The sequence below is a fragment of the Solanum tuberosum genome, unplaced genomic scaffold (genome assembly GCF_000226075.1).
Source record: "Solanum tuberosum cultivar DM 1-3 516 R44 unplaced genomic scaffold, SolTub_3.0 scf00066, whole genome shotgun sequence".
NCBI lineage: Eukaryota > Viridiplantae > Streptophyta > Magnoliopsida > Solanales > Solanaceae > Solanum > Solanum tuberosum.
Genome location: NW_006238989.1, coordinates 252,125 through 277,696, shown reverse-complemented (window position 1 = coordinate 277,696; position 25,572 = coordinate 252,125). Strand labels below are relative to the sequence as shown.

Below are 25,572 nucleotides of genomic sequence, written 5' to 3'. Positions count from 1 at the left end.
CCCCCAAAAGGCCCCAAGGGTAGGCCACCCCCCCCCCCCCCCCCACCCCACTGGATTACACACTGGGTATGTTGTTGTTCTAGTGAACTAAGGTATTCATATTTTTATTAATTGCGTTCAATTGGATGGAGAACTTAGTGTTACATTTTACTCAGTGTTGAAGCTCTCCTTGAATGTTGTATGTTGAAAGCTTCTGCTCTTTTTCTTGCCATTCCATGTCTGTTGTACTTTGGGGGTAAGTTGAAATACAGGAGGTGGCGTTTCCAAACACAGATACAGCTAGAGATCATGTTATGAATTTACTCGATAATTATTTTGCCATATAGCTCACTAGGCAGGACATTACCTTCAGTTCTTTTGCACAAATTGTGTGTAGCTATCCATTGACATGCTTCTGTATTATGTAAACATTTAATTTAGTTCACTCATAAATTCTCTAATCTTACCAGGAGTACCTTCTCCCTAGTTCATTGCTCAACAAAGATAGTTTGCCAAAAATGTTAATAGGGCTGCATGATTATTATTTGAAGGTAAAGATATGGTCGGAGTAATAACACATGCTAAACAACTAAGCAATATCACAACAACTCACTAAATCTGCCGGAAGTATCAAATCATGTGAACTTACTCAAAAAAGTATCAAATCATGTGAAAACATGCACATGGTACTTGAAATGCCAAAATCCCCCCAAGCAAACTTTGACAGCCTCAATATATTCAAAATCATCAATAACGGGTCCAAGTTGTCTAGAGGAATCAATCTCACAAATTTAGGATGCCTCAGGGTCAAATTGAACTCTTGGTCGGGTCAACAGTTCAAAATTGATTCATGGACAACCTATAAGCTATTGTATCCCATTCAATAATCAAATCCTCTCTTGAATTGCTAGGTTAAATCAATGATTTTCCATTTCTAGGGTAGGTCCCAAATCCCCAAATTTAGCCTCTTTATTAGCATGATTCCTAATTTCAAATTCAATAAAATTAACACAAACACTAGGCTGGTATAAGGAATCATTACCTAGAGTTTGGGGGTTGAAACTCCTCCTTTTCTTGATCCAATTCCAAGAGCTTATCTCCTATTTAAGAGTCTAAATGTTGCTGAAATTTTTAACTTAACTTTTATAGTTATGTGAGAAATATTGGAGAAGAATATTATTAAATTGTGTATCTACATAATTACAACGAGACCCTATTTGTAGACATTGTAATACAAACCTTTTCCAAGTAGGATTCTATATACTAATTCTTTTCCAAGTAGGGCTGGTCTTGTTCCTTTTCCTATTCTAACACCCTCCCTCAAGCTGGTGCAAACAAGTCATATGTACGAAGCTTGTTACAAATCTAATTAATACGAGGACCGACTAGGGGCTTGGTGAAAATATCTGCAAGTTGATCACCTCGACTTCACAAATTTTGTAATAGTATCTGTTCCGTGTATCTTTTCTCTAACAAAGTGATGGTCAATCTCAATGTGCTTAGTTGTCTCATGAATTATTGGAATTGATGTATTATGTTGATAAAACGGGAAATGATCAGATTCACTACGATTCATGCCAAACTTCTGAATTATTGTGTTGAACTTCCCAAACCAAGCTTGAGAAGATTGCTTCAGACCATAGAGTGACTTACACAATCGACATACAAGACTACTAAATCCCCCTCGAGCAACAAAACCAAGTGGTTGCTCCATAAACTTTTTTCTTGAGATCACTGGCAACGAAAGCTCTTTGATTCTCTACCAGGATCGTTAAAGCTTTAATACCATGTGAGAAATATTAGAGAAGAATGTTATTGAATTGTGTATCTACATAGTTACACTAAGAGTATTTATAGACATTATACTACAATCCTTTTTCAAGTAGGATTCTATATACTAATCCTTTTCCAAGTTTGATTCAATATACTAATCCTTTTCCAAGTAGCATTATTCTTTCCTAATCCTGTAGGCTACATTGGCTTTTTTGCATTCGCAAGGCTCCTAGTTGCATTCGTGAAGTTCACGTTGTTACCTTATCACGATCGCAACGTCTGAAATTTTTAACTCAACTTTTATAAGCTACATTGTTTTCGTTGCATTCGCGAGGCCCGTTTGACACCATACAACGGTCACAGACAATGACTCAATCCTCTCTTTTACTTCACGTTTTTGACTCACACTTACAATATTTCAACATTTAGGAAACACGCACAGAAGACGCTTTACAAGGATCTCTTCCCAACTTTGTATCCATTCGTGCACATAGATCACAATAATACAACCTACAAAAAAATATAAGCAAGGTGAAAGACCATCAGGAGATTATGGCCTCAGTTCTAGGGTAACATCTCACTAAAGGTGGAAAATGGTAGGAAAATTGACTTCTGGAATGAACCATGGACAGGGGATAAATGCCTAAAATCACTATTTCCAGACCCGTTTATGCTCAACACTCACTACAAGTTTGGAGAGTTTACCTGTTCTGAACAAAGTTTGTGGTCGAGAAGGAGAATGGGGCCAATACACACTTCAAGACTTAGCAGAAGTTTAGTCTGAAACTGGCCTGGTGGTAGGAGTTTCTGGCCTAATATGACTTTGTGTGGGTACATAAACCAAGAAGACAAAATCAAGTGGCACCTGCTTTAAGTAAAAAGGGGGTATTTGCTTACTAGAATTGAATCAAATTTATTGATACAAATCAACTATGTGCTGTGAATGATCCATTCTGAAAATAATGGATTAAGTAAGGGAAGGGACAGTTCGACAGGATTGGATCAAGGATGATCTACTGCATTTCAGAAATTTTGGGGAGGGGGATTGTGGTCCCTCAAGTTGTGGACTCTGTTGTGCTCTTCTTAATGAGACGCATGATCTGACAAATGCTGGCCACCTGGGTGTCTGACAAATGCTGACATTGCTGTCTTGAAACTAATCTTGGCTTAAAATGGATCAAGTAAGGGAAGGGACAGTTTGACGGGATTGGATCAAGGATGATCTACTGCATTTCAGAAAATTTTGGGGGAGGGGGGATTGTGGGTCCCTCAAGTTGTGGACTCTGTTGTGCTCTTCTTAATGAGACGCATGATCTGACAAATGCTGGCCACCTGGATGTCTGACAAATGCTGACATTGCTGTCTTGAAACTAATATTGGCTTAAAATGGGGGGATGACATACAAACCTATGTAATAAGTTGTCTAGTCTGTCAACTTGACAAGACTGAGCGAAAAAGGAAGTGGGTTTGTTACATTCTCTACCTGTTCTAGAATGATTGTGGGCTTCTGTTTCAATGGACCTCATCGGCAGGTTTCGTGAAGTTAACGATATGGCGTCAATTATGGTAGTGGTTGATAGGTTCTCGAAGTATGAGATTTTCATTGTTCGTCCTACCTTTTGTCCTTTTTGAAGTAGTTACAGTGTTATTTTATAAGCATGCGGTGAAACATTTCAGTGGAATCAAATATTGTGAGTGATAGAGATCCGAAATTCACAGGCCGGTTTTTGACTGCTTTGTTTAAAATGATGGGGACTGATTTGAAATTCTCACAGCAAATCATCCACCAATCGATGGGCAAACTGAAAGAATTAATCATTTGCAGGGGGAATACTTGAGGCACCACCATGTGATGACAACTCAAAGGAATTGGGTTGATCTACTAGACAATGCCATGTTTGTTATAACTTGCTCATCTTCGGTAACAAAAATGAGCCCTTTTTGGACAGTCTCAGGGAGATATCGATGACAAGCTTCAACAAGCCCCTCGTGTCTCAACCTGAGCTTGCCAACAAGTCCAAAACACATAATATATGCCTATGCAAAACTTTAATCATGCAACGGCACACAATTACGCAAAAAGAGAAGTTGGGTTGTTACAAGTTATTGGTTTGTTTTTTCAGTTTGACACCATTTCCAACTTATATATCTGAATATATAGTTCAACAACATTTACAGACAGAACTGTGGATAGTAGATCACACGACTGTAAATGAAATAAAAGAATAAAGCCTTTAAAAATTAAATGGAAGGAGATGTAGCAATTTATTGGTATCATTACTGAATCTGCCTTCTTTGTACATTTTGCAATTATACAAAGTTTAAGATAGACCAGCATACATCTTCACAGAGGTGAAGGAGTAGGCTCAAAGAGTAGAGGGCAGCAGCACAAAAACTGGAGGCTTGAATGAGCAGAGGACGAAGGTAGTTGGTGACAATGAGGGTGATGGACAGTGGGATGTGGCAGCCCAGCATCATTGAGCGGTGCTGCAAGGCAAAATAACAGCAGTGAGGAAGTCAGCAATGGCGTTAAGTTGGAATTGAAGAAACCACCTTGGGTGTTGGACCTTTTTCAGTGGAAAGGTTTAGGCTTCAAATATTGGGGAAATTAGCAATTGGGTAATAACATAACTACTTAAAGGGGATCGGACCTGAATTTTATAAATTTCGGTTTTTCAGTTAACCAAAATACTCAAATAATGAATTTTTTTTTTTTTTGAGAAAGGTAACTTGTATTATAAACAAAAGAATACATAAGGAGTATTCTAGTAATACTTACATCCAAAAGTTGCAAAAAGCAAAGAACTCCTATGGAGGTCATAAGAACTCTAAAATACTAGGAATATCCTCTGCATCTTGAGGATATTCATGTTTATACCAAAAAAAGAAAAGAACCATGCAATTCAACTTCAAATTCTGCATAGAGCAGCTCTTGTTTTTAAAGCATCTCTGGTTCCTCTCCATCCATATAGACCCCCAAATCTAGGCAGGGACCAATCTTCCATCTCTCCCTGTGTCCTGACTGATTCCCATCTCTGTTCCAGCAAGCTAGAGCTTCTTTGATGTTCCTTGGCATAGTCCAACTGATGCCCCTTAAGTTGATGAAAATCTGCCACAACTTCGCAGTCTCTCTACAATATAGAAAGAGATGATTTATTGTCTCGACCTCACATTCACAAAACCAACACCTGGAACAGATTTGCATGCCTCTTTTCATAAGGTTGTGTTGAGTGAGTGCAGCCTGATTGGCGAACTGCCAAGTGAAGCATGCTATCTTGAGTGGTATTTTGACTTTCCAAATCATCTTCCAAGGCCATCCACCTATATGAGTACCAGGTCTTTGTGAGCTTCTATAAGCTGAGCCAACTGAAAATCTACCTTGTTCATCTGGATTCCAAAATAGATAGTCCTCATCTGTGTTTAGATCTTTGCACTGCCCTAGAATGTTGAGTAGCTCAACTATTTTATTGACCTCCCAATCATTTAGATGTCTTCTAAACCTTAGATCCCACCCTTGATTATCTCTCATTTCTCTGATTGTAGCCTCTTTTTGAAGGCTCATGTTGAACAAAATAGGGAACCTATTTCTCAAAGTCACCTGATCCACCCATTTGTCTTCCCAGAACAAAGTCCTTCCACCATTCCCTACCTTGATTTTGCATTTGTTAAAGAATTTGATCCATAAATTTCTGATGGATCTCCATACTCCAGATCCATAGGGTTGTGTGGACAGGTTGGTGATCCACAAATTCTCCATACCAAACCTAGCCTTTATTGTTTCCTTCCAGAGAGCTTGTTCTTGTGAGGCAAATCTCCATAACCACTTCATAAGTAAGCTTTGATTCTGGATTTTCAGATTCCTTATCCCCAAACCTCCTTCCTTTTTGCTGAGAATGACTTGGTCCCACTTCACTAGATGGAATTTATGATTATTAGGATCACAATTTCCTTGCCACAAAAAATTCCTCCTAATTGCATCCATTCTGTCAATCACATTTTCAGGCATATGTAAAACAGACATCATATATGTGGGTAGAGCATCTAGCACACTGTTGATGAGTGTGACTCTTCCTCCCAAGGACAAATATTGACTCTTCCAGTTCACCAGCTTCTTCTCACACTTTTCTAGAATGTTGTTCCGGATACCTTTTGACCTGCTCTTGTCACCCAAAGGCATGCCAAGGTATGTTGTGGGGAGATCCCCTATCTTCCCCCCTAGAATATTTGCAAGCATGTTTATCCTAGGCACCTCATTGATAGGAAAGATGAAGCTCTTTCTCCAATTGATGTGTAGGCCTGAGATGGCTTCAAAAAGGATCAGAATTACTCTCAAGTACTTTAGCTGAGAGCTGTCTGCATCACAAAATATCAATGTGTCATCAGCATACTGTACGTGGGAGATGGCCAGACCTATGAATAATAATAATGAATTATTGAAACCGACAATCGGACCAAAAACCCGAAGTTAGAAAAAAAGTTGGTATTGAATGGACTGAGTTAACGGAAAAACCAAAAATGAAAAATTGCAATTTTTGGTTTGATGATTTTTTTGGTTATATGCCCATCCCTAATGTTCGTACATATGTTCTTTTTTCAGTAAATTATGTTTATATTTTTTTTCTGCAATACCCTTGTCATGCATTCAATCAATTCATTCTAAGAGTTCAAATGAACTTTTTCTTATAATCACTCTTTATACTGACGAGGAGTACTTTTTGCTAGCACCATGCTCACTAAATTTAGTTTAGTAATTACTGCATGGCTTCATGAAACACTTAACATAGAGGTGGACTAAAGACTTTATCTTGTCATTCCTTTAATACTACATTGGTACCTAGTGTTCTGTTTTGAAGTTTCGAATTGCTTACTCTGGATTTTCCCATCTGAGTGTTTCTTTTTCTTGGACCTTATTGTGTTTCTGAATTCAAGAATATGCTCTTTTGCAGGTGACTGTCATGTTGATGTCACTAAAAGCTGGAAATCTTGGCCTAAATATGGTGGCAGCGTCTCATGTAATTCTTCTGGACCTTTGGTGGAATCCAACCACTGAAGATCAGGCTATTGATCGAGCTCACAGAATAGGACAAACTCGTGCAGTCACCGTGTCTCGTTTAACTGTCAAAGATACAGTTGAAGATCGAATAATAGCTCTCCAGGTTTACCTCACTTAATACGCTGTCACTGCATCTGTTGGAATCCACATTTTTTCTGTTTGTTATTTAGTTGAACTGCATGCTTTTATGTCATGATGCAATTTTAGGATAGATTCAGGGTTCTCGAGGAGGTCAAAGTGAAATTGCACAAGTTTGTCTGTTTCTGGCCTTCTACCTTCTCAAATCCCGTCCTTATTATTTGGAGGATTGAGGCTCTAAGCACCTCTGATGCAGTTTAAATGCACTCGTATCTTGTGTGGTGTTCATTATAGTTTAATCTTTGGACTTGTAATTTCAGGAGGACAAGAGGAACATGGTTGCATCTGCTTTTGGTGAAGATCAAAGTGGAGGCACAGCTAGTCGACTAACTGTAGAAGATCTTAGATATCTGTTTAACCTCTAATACAGGGGGCAGGGCTTTTTTATCTGCATTTGGGCTGTTATGGCCAGTTAGCAGAATGTTCATATGTAGGAAGAATATATTAGCACCTGGGAGATATTTTGGATGCAACTCAAGTCATTAGAATTACTTGCTATTGTTCATCCGATGGGTAAGATATTTATTTCTACTGCTAATCCTTCCCAATTTTGTTGCCTTTTAAAGGCAGACATCAGACTTCCTAGAATTCCTTGCTTGTTTTGGCTTTTTGTATATATACACCATCTTATCATCTATCTGCATTTTTCTTATTTATCTCTCTAGAAACAAGTTCAAAAACTTAGAGACGAAACGCTCGCAAATAAAGGCAACTTAGTCATAAAACTTGTATTATTAAACGTTTTTTCAAGGAGTGTTTAAATGTATAAAGCAATAAGTACATGGAACCAGACAGAATTTAATTTACCTTTGTATGGAGGTTAATTTCTTTAGAGGACATTTACATATGAAACTCTCACTATACAAAACTCAAATATGTTGAAAACAATTTAAAGTAGACTATTGAAGAAAAGAGTGAAAATAGCCCCTTTTTCTCATTTAGATGTTTGGATGTTTAGTTGTCAAAACATGATTTATATTTTGGAAACCTACTTATATAGGCAACTTTCATAATATTGTATGTCATAATCTTACTTATACTTCCAAATGGTTTCATGTTATTCCACTATTTAAGAACTTTGTATCATGTTTTTTTCCAACCTTCCTCCTGGGAGCTCCACCATTACTCCTTTGGTGTCTTGAACTAAACACCCTTTAAGTTGGAAGTGAGGGGTGCTTACTATGCGATCAACTTCTCTTCATTTGTACCATATGTGAGATGATACATCTTAAAAAAATAGCTTATAATAGAGCAATTGTGTATCTGTACACAATCAATCCCCTAATAATGCTTTCAGTCCAATTCAACATACTCACTCAATTTCTCATCCCACACTCATCTCCTCCATTCTCTTCCTTCCTTCACCCCTTACATGATCTCTTTCGCTTGAACCATCAAAAACTAAGCAATACGATCCGATTATTGAGGTTTATAACTCTTTCAACCATTGTTTAAGTCATTAGATTTCCTATAACCTTGGAATTTGATATTTTCTTCCTATTTTCGATAGTTATAGTAAATTATTGAAACTTCACTTATTTAAGCTTTTTTAAATATACTTTGATAGCTAATAATTTTTCAAACAAGAGTACGATTAATAGAGTTAAAACACACCATTATAAATCTACCAAAAATAAACTTTTATCGATGTTGCATTTCACTCAAGAACAATCTATTGCAGTATTTTTTCTTTTCTCTGATTGTTGCTTTTACTCCATCAAATGACATTGTAGCAAAGAATAGATCCAAGCATTGAAACAACCCAATAAAAATGGAGAAAATGGTCTAAAGTCCCCTCAACCTATACCCGAAATTTCAACTACATACTCCAACTTTATGGGTGTCCTATCCCCCGTCCATTGAATTGTTTAAAACTGACATAATTTACTCCCTAGACGCTTACGTGGCATAGTGAGTGTATTTCACTCTCTTTGAGAGAGTGAGGACCAACATAGATAATAAAACTTTATTTTAAAATTTCTTTTCATAAATATGTCCAATATATATATATATATATATATATATATATATATATATATGTTAAACTTACGAAATACAAACCATATGCGGAAGCTCAATCTTACTAAAGTAACCAATCAAATAAACCTCTAAAGTCTATTACATATTATCCTCAAAACCTGAAAGTCATCACATCAAGGACACCTGTTTTCAAAATACTAAGTCTAAGAGTATTAAAGACACCAAAATAAGAGAATAAAGTAGTCTATGTCCGAAAACTAAGGACATCATGCCATGACTGAGAGAATCCAACACGAGCCCGAGAGGGAACTTATTTCCATCTAAAGCTTAGCCTAGTTACTATTATCTTGCAAATTTCCAATCAAAAGCATGTACCCAACTATTTATCTCAACTTGTATTGCGGTCACACCCCAAGAACTCTTCCCTATACTTGATTTCTTGTTATTTTTGTTGTTTTTGCGATACTCGTGACAAAATCCCCAAATTGATACTGACACTTTTGTGTCCCCCTTTAATTTACAATGTGTTTAATCGTTAATGTCTTTAGCTATGACTAATTACAACTAAATTTTATTTTTCTATTAATTCTCAAAATCGCTCCCTTGGGACACGACCCCAACCCTTGGTTGGGTTACTAAACTATTGCACGATCGTAGATACTTGTACTGGAAGTTATGTCGTTGATTACACAAAACATCAATTTTAGCCAATTGAACAAGGTCACTATAAAGAATAAGTATACTCTTCCTAGGATTGACAATTTGTTTGATTAACTAAAAGGGGCTACCTATTTCTGCAAGATAGATCTTCGTTCGAGTTACAATCAACTAATGGTAATAGGGGTTGACATTCCTAAAACGACCTTTAGAACCCGGTATGGTCACTTCGTGTCACGACCCGAAAGCACCGCCTAGTCGTAACATGGCGTACTCGACCTCTCGGAGGTCTAATACAAGCCTCATAGCATTCATTCATCGCATAGGTAATAAAAATCATAAGAAATTAAAACTCATAATATTCAAAAGTCATCAACATTTAAAAATCTTTATACGCAAGTTGAAGACTAAGTCTCACATGACCATCTTAGACACAAGTCTCAAAACATAATAGGGACATGACCCTTTACAATCGAAGTGCAAACTAATAGTCTATTACATGAACTAAGAAACTTCTAAAAACATGTGTCCTCGAACATATGAGGACATACCAAGACTAGGAAGATAGCAATCCAAGCAAACTCCAAAGCTAGAGATCTTCCTAGTTACCACAACCTACACTTGTAGAAAAATAAAAGAAATATGGATTAGCACACAAAAATATACTAAGTACGATGACCGTGCAAAAACATGCTTTAAAAGGGACATTTGTTAGAAAGTCATGCTAGTATGCCATTTTTTTGGATAAGGCTTCATAAAAATGATAATAGAGGCATAATAATCAACACAACCAACATACAAGTTCTTTATTACAATATAGACATGTTCAACACATATAACCTATTTCCTTTACCCTTATCCTTTCCCTTCAAGTAACCCTTAGGCAACACCTTGTGCAATGTATGGATAGCGTTCCATACCACCACCCACACTAAGGTACCACCTTAAGATCACCAAAAGTGAACTTACCATTTATCATGCTTCACATTATAAGTAATCATGCTAAACTAGTACCAACATACAACACATAAGTATATTCATCAAATAAGTCATATCACCATCCTAGGACCTCTATCTAAAGTTACCCTAAGACACACCTAACTAAGGTATGAAGTGGCCGCCCATACAACCTCTTCAAACACACCTAGGCATTCCTCAAGGCTACAATAGACAAGAACCTTTACATTTCAATATAATATGCCGAGTGACTCAATTTATCGATATAAGCCATTCATTCAACCATTTCATTTAGACAATAAGCCAACATTCATCATTAAATTCATTTAGGACACATTCATGCATTTTAGAGGACTTTCATTCATTAGCCATTAAGGCTTAGAGAACTCACTATAGTACCTTCAAAGCGTACTCGTGCAATGTATAGATAGCATCCCATACTACTACCTACACTTTGTAGAACCTATCAAGTAACTAGAGTGCACATCTCATAAGATGGGAATATGCATTAACCGACATAGACCATGAGAACTAAATCATGGAATCTTGACAAGGGTAGAACTAATGCACATCCTATGTAGGCACATAGTTTAGGGGATATCCAAAGATGTTCAATGGACTCTTAGCCTAACATTGGGAAGAGCCACCATCTTAACCATATCCACTCGGTGCTTAGCCTTAGTTCTCGTAGAGTATTTGCATTATCAATATAGAAGTGTGCTTGAGAGGGCCACCAACATTAGGCCTACCGACCCAAGGCACATACACATGAAGGGCCACTACCATTAGGTCTACCGATTCAAGGTATAGAGGATAGCTCATTGACCTTCCTTAGGAAGGGCCACAACCATTAGGTCTACCGCTCCTAGGTACATCATTTCACACAAGAAGAAGGCTACCACCATTAGGTCTACCGCTTCAAGGGTTCACATTCACATAGGGTTCTAGACTCCTTAGGAGAGGCTACCAACACTAGGTCTACCAATCTAAGGTTTTAGCCTAGAATACCTCATAATTCGAAAGTAGAAAGGCTACCCATATTAGGTCTACCAATCTAAGATATTCAATCATTCATTATTCAAGAAGCTTTTTATTCATCAAGAAGAGGCACCTAAGTCTACCAAGTCAAGAGATCACAATAAAGATATAAGGTACTTCACATTCCATCATTGTCATTTATGAGTGTTAAGAGAGAGAGTATACTATCAATCACACACAATAATACTTCATACAAGATCATCATTGAGATCACATAAACATCTTCACATTATAAATCCATATATACAATAACATAAGAATACTTCAATTCACCATCTAATGCCTTCATGGCCATGGTCACAATACATTCAATATATAACCATCTCCACCTTTCAAGTGGATCAATCCATACAAGAACAATTCTACTAAAACATGAAGATTAGATCACAAATCACCTTTTCAATGCTATGATCACCATAGCCCAATTCAATAACAATTCTTCACAATTCGATATAGAAGATGATATAAATCAATAGTATACAACAATCTAAACATGAATATAGCATCATTGAATCATAATCAATACACCCACATTATAGCCAAATTTAGAAATTCAAGGAATACATGGGTCCATGGAGTTTTTCTTCAATAAATCATCAATTAACATTGATAACATCATAAACCATCCTTTGAAATCGTTTAATGCAAGAACCCATACTTAGAATTCGAAATATGGTTTTTGTGTATTTGAAAAACCTTGAAAACCTTTTGATTGGGGTCCTTGAAAGGAAGAATAATCAAGGATAAAGGATCACCATACCTAAGTGATTGAATGCCCACGAAAATCCTCTTGAAAACTTGAAGAATTGGACCATGAAAGCTTGGAGACTTCAATTTCTATGGAGTTTCTAGAGATAGTTTGTTTTGGAGAAGAATGTAGTTTGAAATTGGGGTTTGTGATAATGAAATAAAAAAAAAAGAATAAAACACTTTTAATACATTTAAAATACCTAAAATAACTTAAAACAACCAACCCCACACTTTAAAAGACTTGAAGTGAATTTACCAATTCACCCCCCACCATGGCCGACTTAAATGACAACAACATAGGTGCCAAATCACAGCCACCATCCACAGACCGTGGATGGATTGACGGCCTGTGCTGTGCATCCGTGGTTTCGTACTGTAGGGGGTGGCAAATGGAGTTAAGCCCCAAAACCTAAGTGTTGGCCTATGGAGGCTATCCACGAACCGTGGATGGACCTATGGGAAGTGAACCCCATTTGTGGGTCACCACTTTGTGGTGAATCATTTCATTTGGGGCAGCCTTGGGGGTTGAACTTAGGGTCCTCCTCAAGGACCCTTAGGGTGGTCCTTGGGGAGTCGTACCTGTACGTTCACCCCCTACCCATGTCCAACTACACATTGGAACCACCTCCTTATGATTTAACCTTCAAAACGACACATCAATATCAATGACAACACACTAGAACACACCAGCACCAAAAAATTAGTTTTTGGACGTCATGGACGTCTCCTGACGTTTTACCTCTAAAACCACTAAACTGACTTATAACACCATTTTTAACCATTTATACATGATTACCAACTATATAATAACATGTGAGGCTCTAGTTTCACTAGTTTTTTTGTAGGGTCATCACATTTCGAATTCATGGTTATGTCTTTTGGGTTGACAAATGCCCCGACGGCATTCATGGACCTAATGAATAGGGTATTTAGGAAATATCTTGACTCATTTGTAATCGTTTTTATTGATGATATTTTGATCTACTCAAGAAGTGAGGGTGAACATGTGGATCATTTGAGAATCGAATTGCAAGTCCTTAAAGACCACCAATTATATGCTAAGTTCACTAAATGTGAGTTTTGGCTAAGGTTGGTTGCCTTCCTTGGTCATATTGTGTCGTGCATGGGTATTGAAGTAGATCCGAAGAAGACGGATACTGTAAAGGGTTGGCATAGAACTCTAACTCCTACCGATTTTAGGAGCTTTATGGGTTTGGCCGGTTACTATAGGAGGTTTGTTGAGGGTTTTGATGTTTGCGCAATCAACGACACAACTTCCGATACAAGTGTCTACGATCGTGCAATAGTATAATAACCCAACCAAGGGTTGGGGTCGAGTCCCAAGGGAGTGGTTTCGAGAATTAATAGAAAATAAAAATAAGTTCTAACTAGTCGTAGCTAAAGACATTAACGATTAAAAACATTGTAAATTAAAAGGGGATACAAAAGTGTAAAATATCGATTTGGGGTTTTTGTCACAAGTATAGCAAAAACAGTAAAAATAACAAAGAAATCTATAAATGAGAGGGGATTCTTGGGATGTGACCGCAATATATATTGGTATAAATCGTTGGGTACATGCTTTCGATAGGAAATTTTCTAGATAATAGTGACTAGGCTAAGTTTTAGATGGAAATAAGTTCCCTCTCGGGCAACTTACCCCGTTTCAAATGGGTTCCTCTCGGACACCTATTTTGCCGTATGAAGGCCATCCTACGCCTTACCCCACTCACTCTCTCGAGCTGAGTGTTAGGATATGGGACTAGGTCTGACCCTCTCAGGATACACCTCATGTCGATCCACTCCTTAGGCCATCAGTCTAGTGGTCTTGGTTTCACGACCTTTCTCTCTCGAGCAAGCCGAAAACACATGGGTGGTTTTTATTTGCAACTACAAACCCATTATATTAAACCACAACCGCTAGGTGAAATCACCATTAAAATACATCTAACCTATCAGCAAGCAAAACCCAACAATAATGTCAACACATATTTGCTAAATCACACCCCAAGAATTGGGGTTTTTAGCCACACATCAATGAATAGAAATTTATACCTAAATGAGCTTGCATTCAAATGGGTATGACGATTTAAGTCTTGTTACAGGCCAAGAATGAAGAATCCAAGAGACCGAAGTCCAAATCCTTGGAGTTGAAACCCTCTTCTTCTTCAAGTTTCAAAACCCTCTCAAGCTTAGAGCAAAAATATCAAAAATCTATGCTGCAGCGGATCATTCAGTGACATTATTTAGAATCACCGATCAACTCGGCGATTCTCCCTTTGGTGTAGTTCATTGCCGTCTTGCACCATCCTTAGGCATCGTCGTGCTCTGGGTCATTGGGCGAAATATTACTGCTTTGCGGAACTTCTCGGCGATGCGCCGACTGCTCCCTTTTTCCGCCGACTTGATCATTTCCTTCAGGCTTAGCACACTGGAACAAAAGGCGAGGTGAGACCCTTCGGCGACTCGCCAAGTGGACTCGGCGATCCTCAAGCCTTCATTTTCTCATTATTTTCAGCCTTGTTGTTCCTTTTTGCGAAGTAATGCCCATGCTTTCCTTCAATTTCAAATACCTGAAACTTAAGTGTTTTCATCAGTTATTTAGACTAAATAAGCATTTGAGGACACTATTTCTATTAAAATAAAGCCTTAAATGAGTCCAATTTGTGGACTCATCAACACCCCAACTTAAACTTTTGCTTGTCCTCAAGTAAAACTCGAGTTCAGCAGTTCAAATAGGATGTCTCAAATAGTGCTACACAAGACTAAATCATGAACATACACAACAAGACTCAAATTACTCATGCAAAGATAAATTGTGTACTCAAAGATTCAAGTTGTGACACACCATTACCAAAGATTCGCATGCTCGCAATACTTGCTACTTGTGCAAGTTCAAGCTCAACAAAAAGTATCTAAATGCCCTCACATAAAGAATGATTCCATATTCACACACAGAGGTTAATCAATTCAAGATCAGGAATCAGATGCAACGCTCACACTCAAAAAGAGGAACACAATGCATGTTTTCACCCATAGGCTTGCCCTTATTTTCCAATTGATCTTCGGTTCGGCTCACTCAAGATAAAAAAGGTCTTTCTAAGGCTTGTAATGGGGTCAAGTGCAAAGATATGATCATTTAGGCTTAGTGACTTTTTCCTTATGAGATGTGGTATTCTCAAGGCATTCCCTTTTTTTCCTTTATTAATTCTTTTTCTAGTGCTTCTACGTCATCTTGGAAACCCAATTTCTTTTGTACTTTTATTCCATAACTTTTTTTTTCATGGAGGGTTTCCATTGTTCCTCAATACCATGGGTCAAGGGAGACTTTTCTTGCACTTCTTGACTTCTCCTTTTCCTTTTAACCACACCCCCAACTTAGGCTTTTGGTCTAAGTTGGTTATTCACTAAACCACAAATCAAGAGGATTATAGGTAGCGGGTCAAGTAAGGTGTAGGGTTCATTAAGGTTCTTCCAAAGAAAGATAAGGCTCAAAGGGTGTTCAAGAGAATTTCACACGCTCACGGGTAGGCCACAAAAGAGGTATATGTCAAATTTTGCTCACACTCTTCAAAAGTTGCCTAAGATCATTTCAAGAGCACACCTTACTAAATCAATCAGACTAACAAGGTAAATTCAAGGTTTATTCATGCAAGGTTCAAAGTAAGCTCATCACACAAGGCATCGACACTTAAGTCAAACAAGACCACACACTTTCGCTAGTGTGCAACAGTCATTACAAGAGAATCAATTCGATAAATAGCTAATCACAACGAGATGCAAAGAGTTCACATATTGTCTATCCAACTTCATTTGGTATTGTCACAGTTGCACGTTCATGTTTGTTCAATTGAGAGCACTATTCAAGTCATCGGTATTGATCAAAACCGAGACTTGAATTTGTACAAGAACAACCACTTTCAACACAAGAGGTGGCGAATTTTTTTGAAAAATGAACATCTTTCGGAAGGGTCAAAATTATTTTTCACTTAAACCCAAAAGAGAGCCCTAATCTCAAAAAATCGCAAAACAAATAATCCAATATCAACTAGACAACCCAAGTGTATACCAAAAACAACATTCAAAACAATATCAAAGGTGTGGGCCTCACCCCACCACAATAAAAACGTCTCTCCTCAAATGCAAGTGATAAAATATTAAGCAGTAAAAATAAACAAACTTAGAGTGGAAGGTAAATAGGGGGTCCTGTTTATGCATTCGCTTCATCTGCCTGTGCATTGGTGTTTGATGCATCGGCTTGATATAAAAAAATAGCTCCTAAAGTGTTTCCATTCTGGTTCGCATTGTTTTCATTTGCCTTAGCTTCTGTAATGATGTTAGCCTCACCCATTCTATCCACGTCATGAGCCGCCAAAAAAAATCTATGGTTGTGTAGAATCCACGTCTCCACGGAGGAATGGTGGGATCAATAGGAATCCTCCTTCTAGCCCTAGCTTCCTTGGTATGTTTCCTTTGTCTGGCTAGCTCTGCTTTCTTTTCATCTTCTTTAAACTCACATGCTCTTACACTCCGGGGTGGTTCATTTCTCCCTGTGACTTTTGGTCTAGCCATTTCTGCAAAGACTTCGAATACAAGTTAGACAATAATTTAAACATGAGAAGGGACGGTTCCATGTGCAGAATTGCTTCACCAAACTGGTTGGTGAAGTGCTTATCTAGCTAGGTTATTCGTTGAAAATGATGTACGAATGATACAAGGGCGCAAACAAAAAGTGAACAAAGGGTCTTTCGGCGAGTCCCTGAGTATGGTTTGCGATTTAGGCTGACCGCCGAAAGCGATAGATCAATCGATACATATAGCATCTAGTCAAAGGAGAAATGAGGATATTAGGTGAACCGTCGAGCAATTTGGCGAGTTTTGTTTATCTTGCCGAACAACCAAACATGTCTATTTTCAACCCATTTCTTTCAAATTTCACCCCGCAACCCAGATAATGCAATTTAGGCTTAAATAACATAATTTCAACGAAGACCCATAGAAGTTTCACATTTTCTCCTGCGTAAAAAAATTCAATTCAAAGCACAGTCGAATGAGAGTCCCTCAAATCACGCGAAAGCTACTGAATCATAATTAATAATACATGCAATCCCAGTAACTCAGAGACTCAACTTATATTTTATACTATCAATCATTATGCAAATGAGTACAAATTTTGATAAAATAACTGAGGGTTTCGATTACCAACCTTTGGTGTTGAATTAGATTGTACTGACGTGCTAGGCAGCAATGCGATCCAAATTTGCTCACAATTTGACACTTAGAATACTTTAAAATTGCAAGAAATATAAAGCTAAAGTGAAGGTGTGAGTTTGATAGGATGAAAAAAAATGAGAAGAAATGAATGAAGTAGAACTTTTAAACCTGATACTTGCAAAAACTATTCAATTACCACCCATTCAGCGATATGAGTCAGGCTCGCCCAATCACTCGGCGAAGCGCCAAGTGATTACTAACTTCGCCTAATGAAACAGGATCTGCATCTCATGTGAGACTCCGAAGAGCGGTCTACATCGAGGTCGCCATTATTGTCGGCGATTCGCCAATAATTTCCAAAGCTCGCCAAGTTTTACAGACTCCAATGTTGACGATGTCTAGAGTCAAACGGTGCATAAGATCGGATTTGCCGACCCTTTCGGTGACTCATCGACTGGATTCATCACTTGCCTATCTGAACTTTTCGTTCACTCTCCATACTTTCATCAGTACAATCAACATACCATTATTTTATCAAAGCAAAAGAAAGCAATAAATGGTTTTGGGTTGCCTCCCAAACAGCGCCTTAGTTAACATTGTGGCCCGACGCATGATTTCTTCTAAGCCTCATTCTTGGGGTTAGCCATGGTATCACTCAGCAAACCCCCGGCTGTCTCAGATTTAGGTGCGACGAGATATGACCCATCTGGATCTCTAACTGCTTGATTGAAACTGAATGAGAGGTAACGGTCTGGCTAAGGGTAGACACATCTTCTTTCATGCCTTTTAGCATTTTGTCTGATGCTTCAACTTTGTTGAGGATGCGTGAAAACATATCCCCAGACCTACCACCGTCCGAATCCTTTGGCTTCTGGCACTTATGGGGAGGCACGTATCTATCTTTCTCCCCATCCTTCTAATTTGGATTACGGTCCCTCCATTCACAATCTCGGTGCTTCCAACCTTCATCTCTAGACCAACTTTGGTTACCACCCTGCCTTGGGTAATTTGAGCGGTAGCCACCGCCTTAGTTGGCCAGAAAATTTACCTCCTCGTTATACAAGGCTTTAAACTTCATCTACTCAGGATTAGTTCCGCCGACCCCCACAACGTTGACACCACAGGCATTGGCCCCCATGACATTTTTGGATAGAATATCAAGCTGTGTCATGATTTTGGCCATGTTCTGGTCTCTCTCATTGTCTTTCTCAATCTGCTCTTTGGATAGCTTGAAAGTGAGAGGGGAAACTTGGTCCTCACGAGTGTACCATGCTCTGTTGATAGTTGTCATACCATCTAAAAGCTGGGCTGCTACTGTATACGGTTGCTGCATTAAGCCTCCAGGAGAAAGTTGGTCAGCGATACCTTTGTTTACTGAATCTAAACTCCGGTAAAAGTATTGACGTAGCACGTTGTCCAGCAAACTGTGGGTTCGGCATTGTAGCACCAACTTTTTGAACCTTCGCCAAGTTTCGTGTAGAGGCTCTCCTTCTAGACGTTTAAAGCTCTGGATGCTATCCCGCAGCGACATCATCTTTGACGGAGGGAAAAATTGCACTTGAAATGTGGTCACCAACTCCTCCCAAGAAGTGATGGATTCACGTGGTAGTTCAGCTAGCCACTTGCAAGCCTATCCCATCAACGAAAAAGGAAATAGCCTTAACCGGACTGACTCTTGAGAAATATTTTTGAACGACAATGGTCCACACACATCTACAAAGTTTTGAAGATGCTCGTGAGGATCCTCATGAGCTAGTCCACTGAAAAGTCCCTTCAGTTGCAACATGGTGCTTGTTATGTGGAACACTGCATTTTCCTTGGCTGGAGGTAAGCGGATGGATCCAACACCTCCCATGAGATAGGGGCCATTGATGTTGGGCTCTTGGACATCGTTGAGATTTCCGATGTCGTCTTGGCGACCCACTTGGTTACTGTTGTTACCATTAACACTTATGCTTTCTGAAATATTCACACAGCACACAAACAAAACTAAAAAAATAGGTAAGTAGACTACAACTAATAAGAACAAAGATTTTACTAATCTAAGAATTCTCAAATAACACCACTCCCCGGTAGCGGTGCCATTTTGATGTTTTCGTAATCAACGATAAAACTTCTAATGCAAGTGTCTACGATCGTGTAATAGTATAATAACTCAACCAAGGGTTGGGATTGAGTCCCAAGGGAGTGGTTTCGAGAATTAATAGAAAAATAAAATTAAGTTCTAACTAGTTGTAGCTAAAGACATTAACGATTAAAAACATTGTAAATTAAAGGGGGACATAAAAGTGTAAAATATCAATTTGGGGGGTTTTGTCACAAGTATAGCAAAAACACTAAACATAACAAAGAAATCTATAAATGAGAGGGGATTCTTGGGATGTGACCGCAATATATATTGGTATAAATCTTTGGGTACATGCTTTCAATAGGAAATTTGCAAGATAATAGTGACAAGGCTAAACTTTAGATGGAAATAAGTTCCCTCTCGGGCAAGTTACCCCGTTTCAAATGGGTTCCTTTCGGACACCCATTTGCCGCATGAAGGCCATCCTATGCCTTACCCCACTTACTCTCTCGAGCTGAGTGTTAGGATATGGGACTAGTGCTCACCCTCTCGGGCTGAACCTCATGTCGACCCATTCCTTAGACCATCAATCTAGAGGTCTTGGTTTCGTGACCTCTCTAACGAGCAAGCCGAAAACACATGGGTGGTTTTGTATTTGCAACTACAAACCCATTAAATTAAACCACAACCGCTAGGTGAAATCACCATTAAAATATATCTAACCTATCAGCAAGCAAAACTCAACAATAATCTCAACACATATTTGTTAAATCACACCCCAAGAATCGGGGTTTTTAGCCACACATCAAGAGATATAAATTTATACCTAAATGAGCTTGCATTCAAATGGGTATGAAGATTTAAGTCTTGTTACAGGCCAAGAATGAAGAATCCAAGAGACCCAAGTCCAAATCTTTGGAGATGAAACCCTCTTCTTCTCCAAGTTTCAAAACCCTCTCAAACTCAAAGAAAAAGTACTAAAATTATATTAATTGTTCTATATTGAAAATCTTAGGATACTAAAATCTGATCTAAGTTATAACTCTCAACGAGTATTTATAGTTTTCAAAAATCTGTGCTGCAACAGATCATTCAGTGACACTAGTCGAAATCACCGATAAACTTGGCGATTCGCCCTTTGGTGTAGTGCATCACCGTCTTTCACCATCCTTCGGCATCGTCGTGCTCTAGGTCATTAGGTGATATAGTACTGCTTTGAGGAACTTCTCGGTGATGCGCCGATTGATCCCTTTTTTCGTCGACTTGATCCTTTCCTTCAGGCTCAGCACACTGGAACAAAAGGTGAGGTGAGACCCTTTGGCGACTCGCCAAGTGGACTCAGTGATCCTCAACCTTAATTTTCTCGTTCATTTCAGCCTTTTCGTTCCTTTTTACGAGGTAGTGTCCATGCTTTCCTTCAAACTTCAAATACCTGAAACTGAAGTGTTTTCATCAGATATTTAGACTAAATAAGCATTTGAGGACACTATTTCTATTAAAATAAAGCCCTAAATGAGTCCAATTTGTGGACTCATCAGGTTTCTCCTTTATTGCTTCTCCATTGACGGCCTTGACTCGAAAGAAAGCTAAGTTTGTGTGATCGGAGGCTTGTGAGAAAAGCTTCCAAGTATTGAAGGATAGACTTACATCCGCTCAGGTGTTGACCTTATCGGAGGGTACCGAGGGGTTTGTGGTATATTGTGATGCTTCTCGAGTGGGTTTGGGATGTGTCTTTGTGCAACATGGCAAAGTGATTGCCTATGATTCATAACTTAAGGTACATGAAAAGAATTATCCGACCCATGATCTAGAATTAGCAGCGGTGGTGTTTGCCTTGAAAATTTGGAGGCACTACCTATATGGGTCCATGTTGATGTTTTCACCGACCACAAGATTCTTCAATATGTGCTTATCCAAAAAGACTTAAATCTCCGACAAAGAAGGTGGTTGGAACTTTTGAAATATTATGACATGAGTATCCTTTACCACCCCGGCAAAGCTAATGTGGTTGCGGATGCCTTAAGTTGAATGTCTATAGGTAGCGTGGCTTATGTAGAAGATGAGAAGAAGGAGTTAGTTCATGATGTGCATAGGTTTGCCCGGTTAGGTGTCCAACTAATGGATTCCACCGAGGGTGGTTTCATGGTCCATCATAGTTTCGAATTGTCTTTTGTTGTAGATGTAAAGTCTAAACAAAACTTGACCCTATTTTGACGGAGTTGAAAAAATTAGTACTTGGGAAATCCATTGAGGCTTTCTCCCAAGGGGGAGATAGGCTGCTTAGGTACCAAAGTAGATTATGTGTTTCAGATGTTGATGGCTTAAGAGAGAAAATTTTAGAAGAGGCTCATGGTTTGTGGTATTCTATTCATCTGGATGCCACCAAGATGTATTGTGATCTACGGGAAGTCTATTGGTGGAATGGTATGAAAAATGATATAGAGGGTTTTGTAGCGAAATGTTCGAATTGCCAACAAGTTAAGGCGGAGCATCAAAGGCCCTGAGGATTGTCCCAAAATACTGATATTCCCATTTGGAAGTGGGATGATGTGAATATGGATTTTATTGTGGGGTTGCCTCATACTCGAAGGCAACATGATTCTATTTGGGTTATTGTTGATAGAATGACAAAGTCTGCCCACTTTATTCCCGTCAAGACTTCATTTTCAGCGGAAGACTATGCCAAGTTGTACATCAATAAGATATTGTAGTTGCATGGGGTTCCCTTATCTATCATCTCGGATCGGGGTACTCAATTTACTTCACACTTTTGGAAGGCATTCCAAAAAGGGCTTGGTACTAATGTTAAGCTTAGTACCGCTTTCCACCCTCAAATGGATGGTCAAGCGGAACGCACCATTCAAAACTTAGAGGACATGTTGAGGGCATGTGTGATAGATTTCAAGGGTAGTTGGGATGACCATCTCCCATTGATAAAGTTTGCCTACAACAATAGTTACCACTCAAGCATTGCCATGGCTCCGTTTGAAGCACTTTATGGTAGGAGGTGTAGATCTTTGGTTGGTTGGTTTGAAGTAGGTGAATTTGCCCAAATTGGTCCCGAGTTAGTTTATGAGGCCATTGAAAAAGTTTGACTCATTAGAGAGAGGTTGAAGAAGACCCAAAGTCGGCAAAAGTCTTATGCCGATGTTAGAAAGGGGGATCTAGAATTTGAGGTTAGTGATTGGGTCTACTTGAAAATCACACCTATGAAAGGTATGATGAGGTTTGGTAAGAAGGGGAAGCTTAGTCCCAGGTATGTGGGCCCATATCAAATCTTGAAACATGTTGGTAAAGTTGAATATGAATTAGACTTGCCTAGTGAGTTGGCTCTGGTTTACTCGGTGTTTCATGTTTCCATGCTTAAGAAGTGCATTGGTGATCTGGTGTCCATCCTTCCTTTAGAGGGTTTAGGAGTTGATGAGAGTCTATCCTCTGAAGAGGTTCCGGTAGAAGTTTTGGACCAACAAGTGAAGAGGTTGAGAAATAAGGAAGTAGCCTCCGTTAAGGTTTTATGGAGGAACCACTTAGTTGAGAGTGCTACAGGGAGGCCGAGGCCGATATGAAGTTCCGTTATCCTCATCTTTTTCCTTCTACTCCTATTCAAACTTGAGGTAAGTAATTCCTCTTGAGTTTTTAGTATTTTGGGAGTCATGTGTATTGTATGAGTTTCCCATGATTTCCTTTTGTTGTGCATGTTCTTGTGAGAATTCATGTTTAGTATAAATTGTGTTTTCATGGATTATATGATCCTCATATTGATTTGCATTTTAGTATGAAGATTGCATTTTTGACTTCATGAGGTGAGATGATGAACATGCTTAATTATAATTACGATGATATGACATGTTGGCTCCATATTGTGGTGTTGAACTTGCTTTTGGTAGGAGAAGGTAGTTCCTCTATGAACATGATTTATGTTGTATTCCATGCATGTTGGGTTCGTAGACGTAGTTCCTACTTTCTTGTATTGCATTGGCCATGTTGTGAAATGGAGTTGAAGTTTCCTCCTTTTGAATAGTGCATGTTGTGAATAGTGCATTTGTAAGTTTGGCACATTTTTGATGTTACATGCATAATGGGCTGTTAGTCTAGAGTTTCTAACTTAGTTTGGTGTTTAGATCATCATTCGGGGATGAATGTTCCCGAGGGGGAGATAATGTAACACCCCGAAAATCTATGACCTAAGCTAGAGCCTAACATGTAGTCTAGTGTTGTAAATGAGTTAAACGTAAAGATAAGAGACGTAAAATGACCTTGCTAACCTAGTAATAATGTTTTAGGACCTACACGTCAAGGCACGACCCCCAAGGACCACCCCCAAGGTTCATTGAGGTGGACCCAAGGGAAGGTCCAAAAGATGTCAAAAACAGCTTGTGACCACGATTGGGAACTAACGAGTCGTAGGTGGACCCACGCTCCGTGGTTGGGAGGCGTGGGTCAAGACTTAGTCTCCCCAAGTTGGTCCCCCATTTACCACTCTTTGACCCAAACCACGGCTGGTCAGGACGGTCCGTGGACCCATCCACGCTCCATGGATCACCCCTACGTTGCTGCCTAGGTTCGGCCTAAGTGGGGGTAGTTTCGTAAATTACTAATTAATTAATTAAGGGTGGGGGACGGTTATTATTAGTTATTTTAGATATATTTAAGTACTTTTAACTATTAATCAACTCTTTTAACACCTCATAACTCACAAACTCAAAACTCAACCAACTTCTCTCTCAAAATATTCTCTCTCTAGACTCCATTAAAGAACATCAACAAGGTCAAGCTAGGGCTCCAAGAATCAGTCTTTCTTCCTCAATTTATTGTAGAATTCAACCTAAGGTATGGATGCTTTTTATTCATGGGTAGCTATCCCCCAAGAAGCCCCTTCAAAGTGTGTTTTTAAGACTTCTAAAAATACCTAAGGTTTCCATCAAGTCATAGGTCTCCTTCCAAAACGATTTCAAATGTTTAATTATGGTTTATTATGATTTATTGTGATGATTTATGGTTAGATTAATGGAGTATTGTTGGGTTTTGATGAAAATATCCTTTGGACCCATGATTTCCCTTTCTTCCTAAATTGTGAACTAAGATGTGACTTGATTGATCATGGAAGCTTGACAATTGATTATGTTTATGTTTATGTAGTTATTGAATCATGAAACTCCTCTATCTAATGTGGTAATTCTATAAGTTAGGGTTGATCTTGATTCCTAGCCTTGAAGACAATAACTAGGGTTTATGTGTGTTGACGAAGATTGTATATGAACTCATGATTCACTTAGATAGTGATGATAATATGACTATTTTGTAATGGTGGTATTGATGCAAGATCATTCATCCCTATACCCTTTACACTTGAATTTGTATGAAGTATGTATGTATGTCTATGATAAGCTTGTTGTGTAGATTGAAAGTCCATTCTCATGAAATACTATGAATTCAATATGAAAGGTTTACTCACATGTTGATGATTCTAAGGTTGAAAGGACATTCTCACCTAATGAATCCATGAGCTATTATGATACTATGTTGACTTGGGTGCCTAGGGCATTCCTTCATAAATATGAATTTAAGTAAAGACTTAGTCTGACTTTTAAAAGGATTTATGCTTAGCACCGAGTGGCTATGAAAATGAGATGGAAACTTTTACGTTAGAAAGTCCAGCTTCCCTATGTATGTGATCTCATGAGATGGAAACCTTTTACGTTACTGTAACACCCCGACTTTTCCAAAACGTCTAAATTAACTCGTACCTTCGTGGAAAGACAAAGAGGGTGAGTAATAAATTAAAAAAGATGTGGTATGTCATATTTTAAGTGTTCAAAGGTTTTATCTCAAGTTTTGAAGTTAAATAAGTGGCAAAATAAAAGTTGGCGAAAGTTATCATAAGTTCCTTTTTAAAGATCTCTTTGAAATTTGGGTCAAATGTATTGGATGTTTTCTCCCAATATATAAAGAGTTAGAAGGCCTA

At 38.5% G+C, this 25,572-nt stretch overlaps 1 protein-coding gene across 3 annotated transcripts in view; it reads left to right on the top strand.

The window, feature by feature from the left end:
• LOC102599898 (uncharacterized ATP-dependent helicase C23E6.02) overlaps window positions 1–7,559 on the top strand; it is a 29,157-nt gene extending 21,598 nt beyond the window's left edge. For all 3 annotated transcript variants that reach the window (XM_006345237.2, XM_006345235.2, XM_006345234.2), the window contains 2 exons: window positions 6,699–6,908; window positions 7,204–7,559. In XM_006345237.2, coding sequence (XP_006345299.1) covers window positions 6,699–6,908; window positions 7,204–7,308 — 315 coding nt within the window. In that variant the 3' untranslated portion in view covers window positions 7,309–7,559. The remainder of the gene's footprint in view (window positions 1–6,698; window positions 6,909–7,203) is intronic.
• Window positions 7,560–25,572: the final 18,013 nt, after the last annotated feature.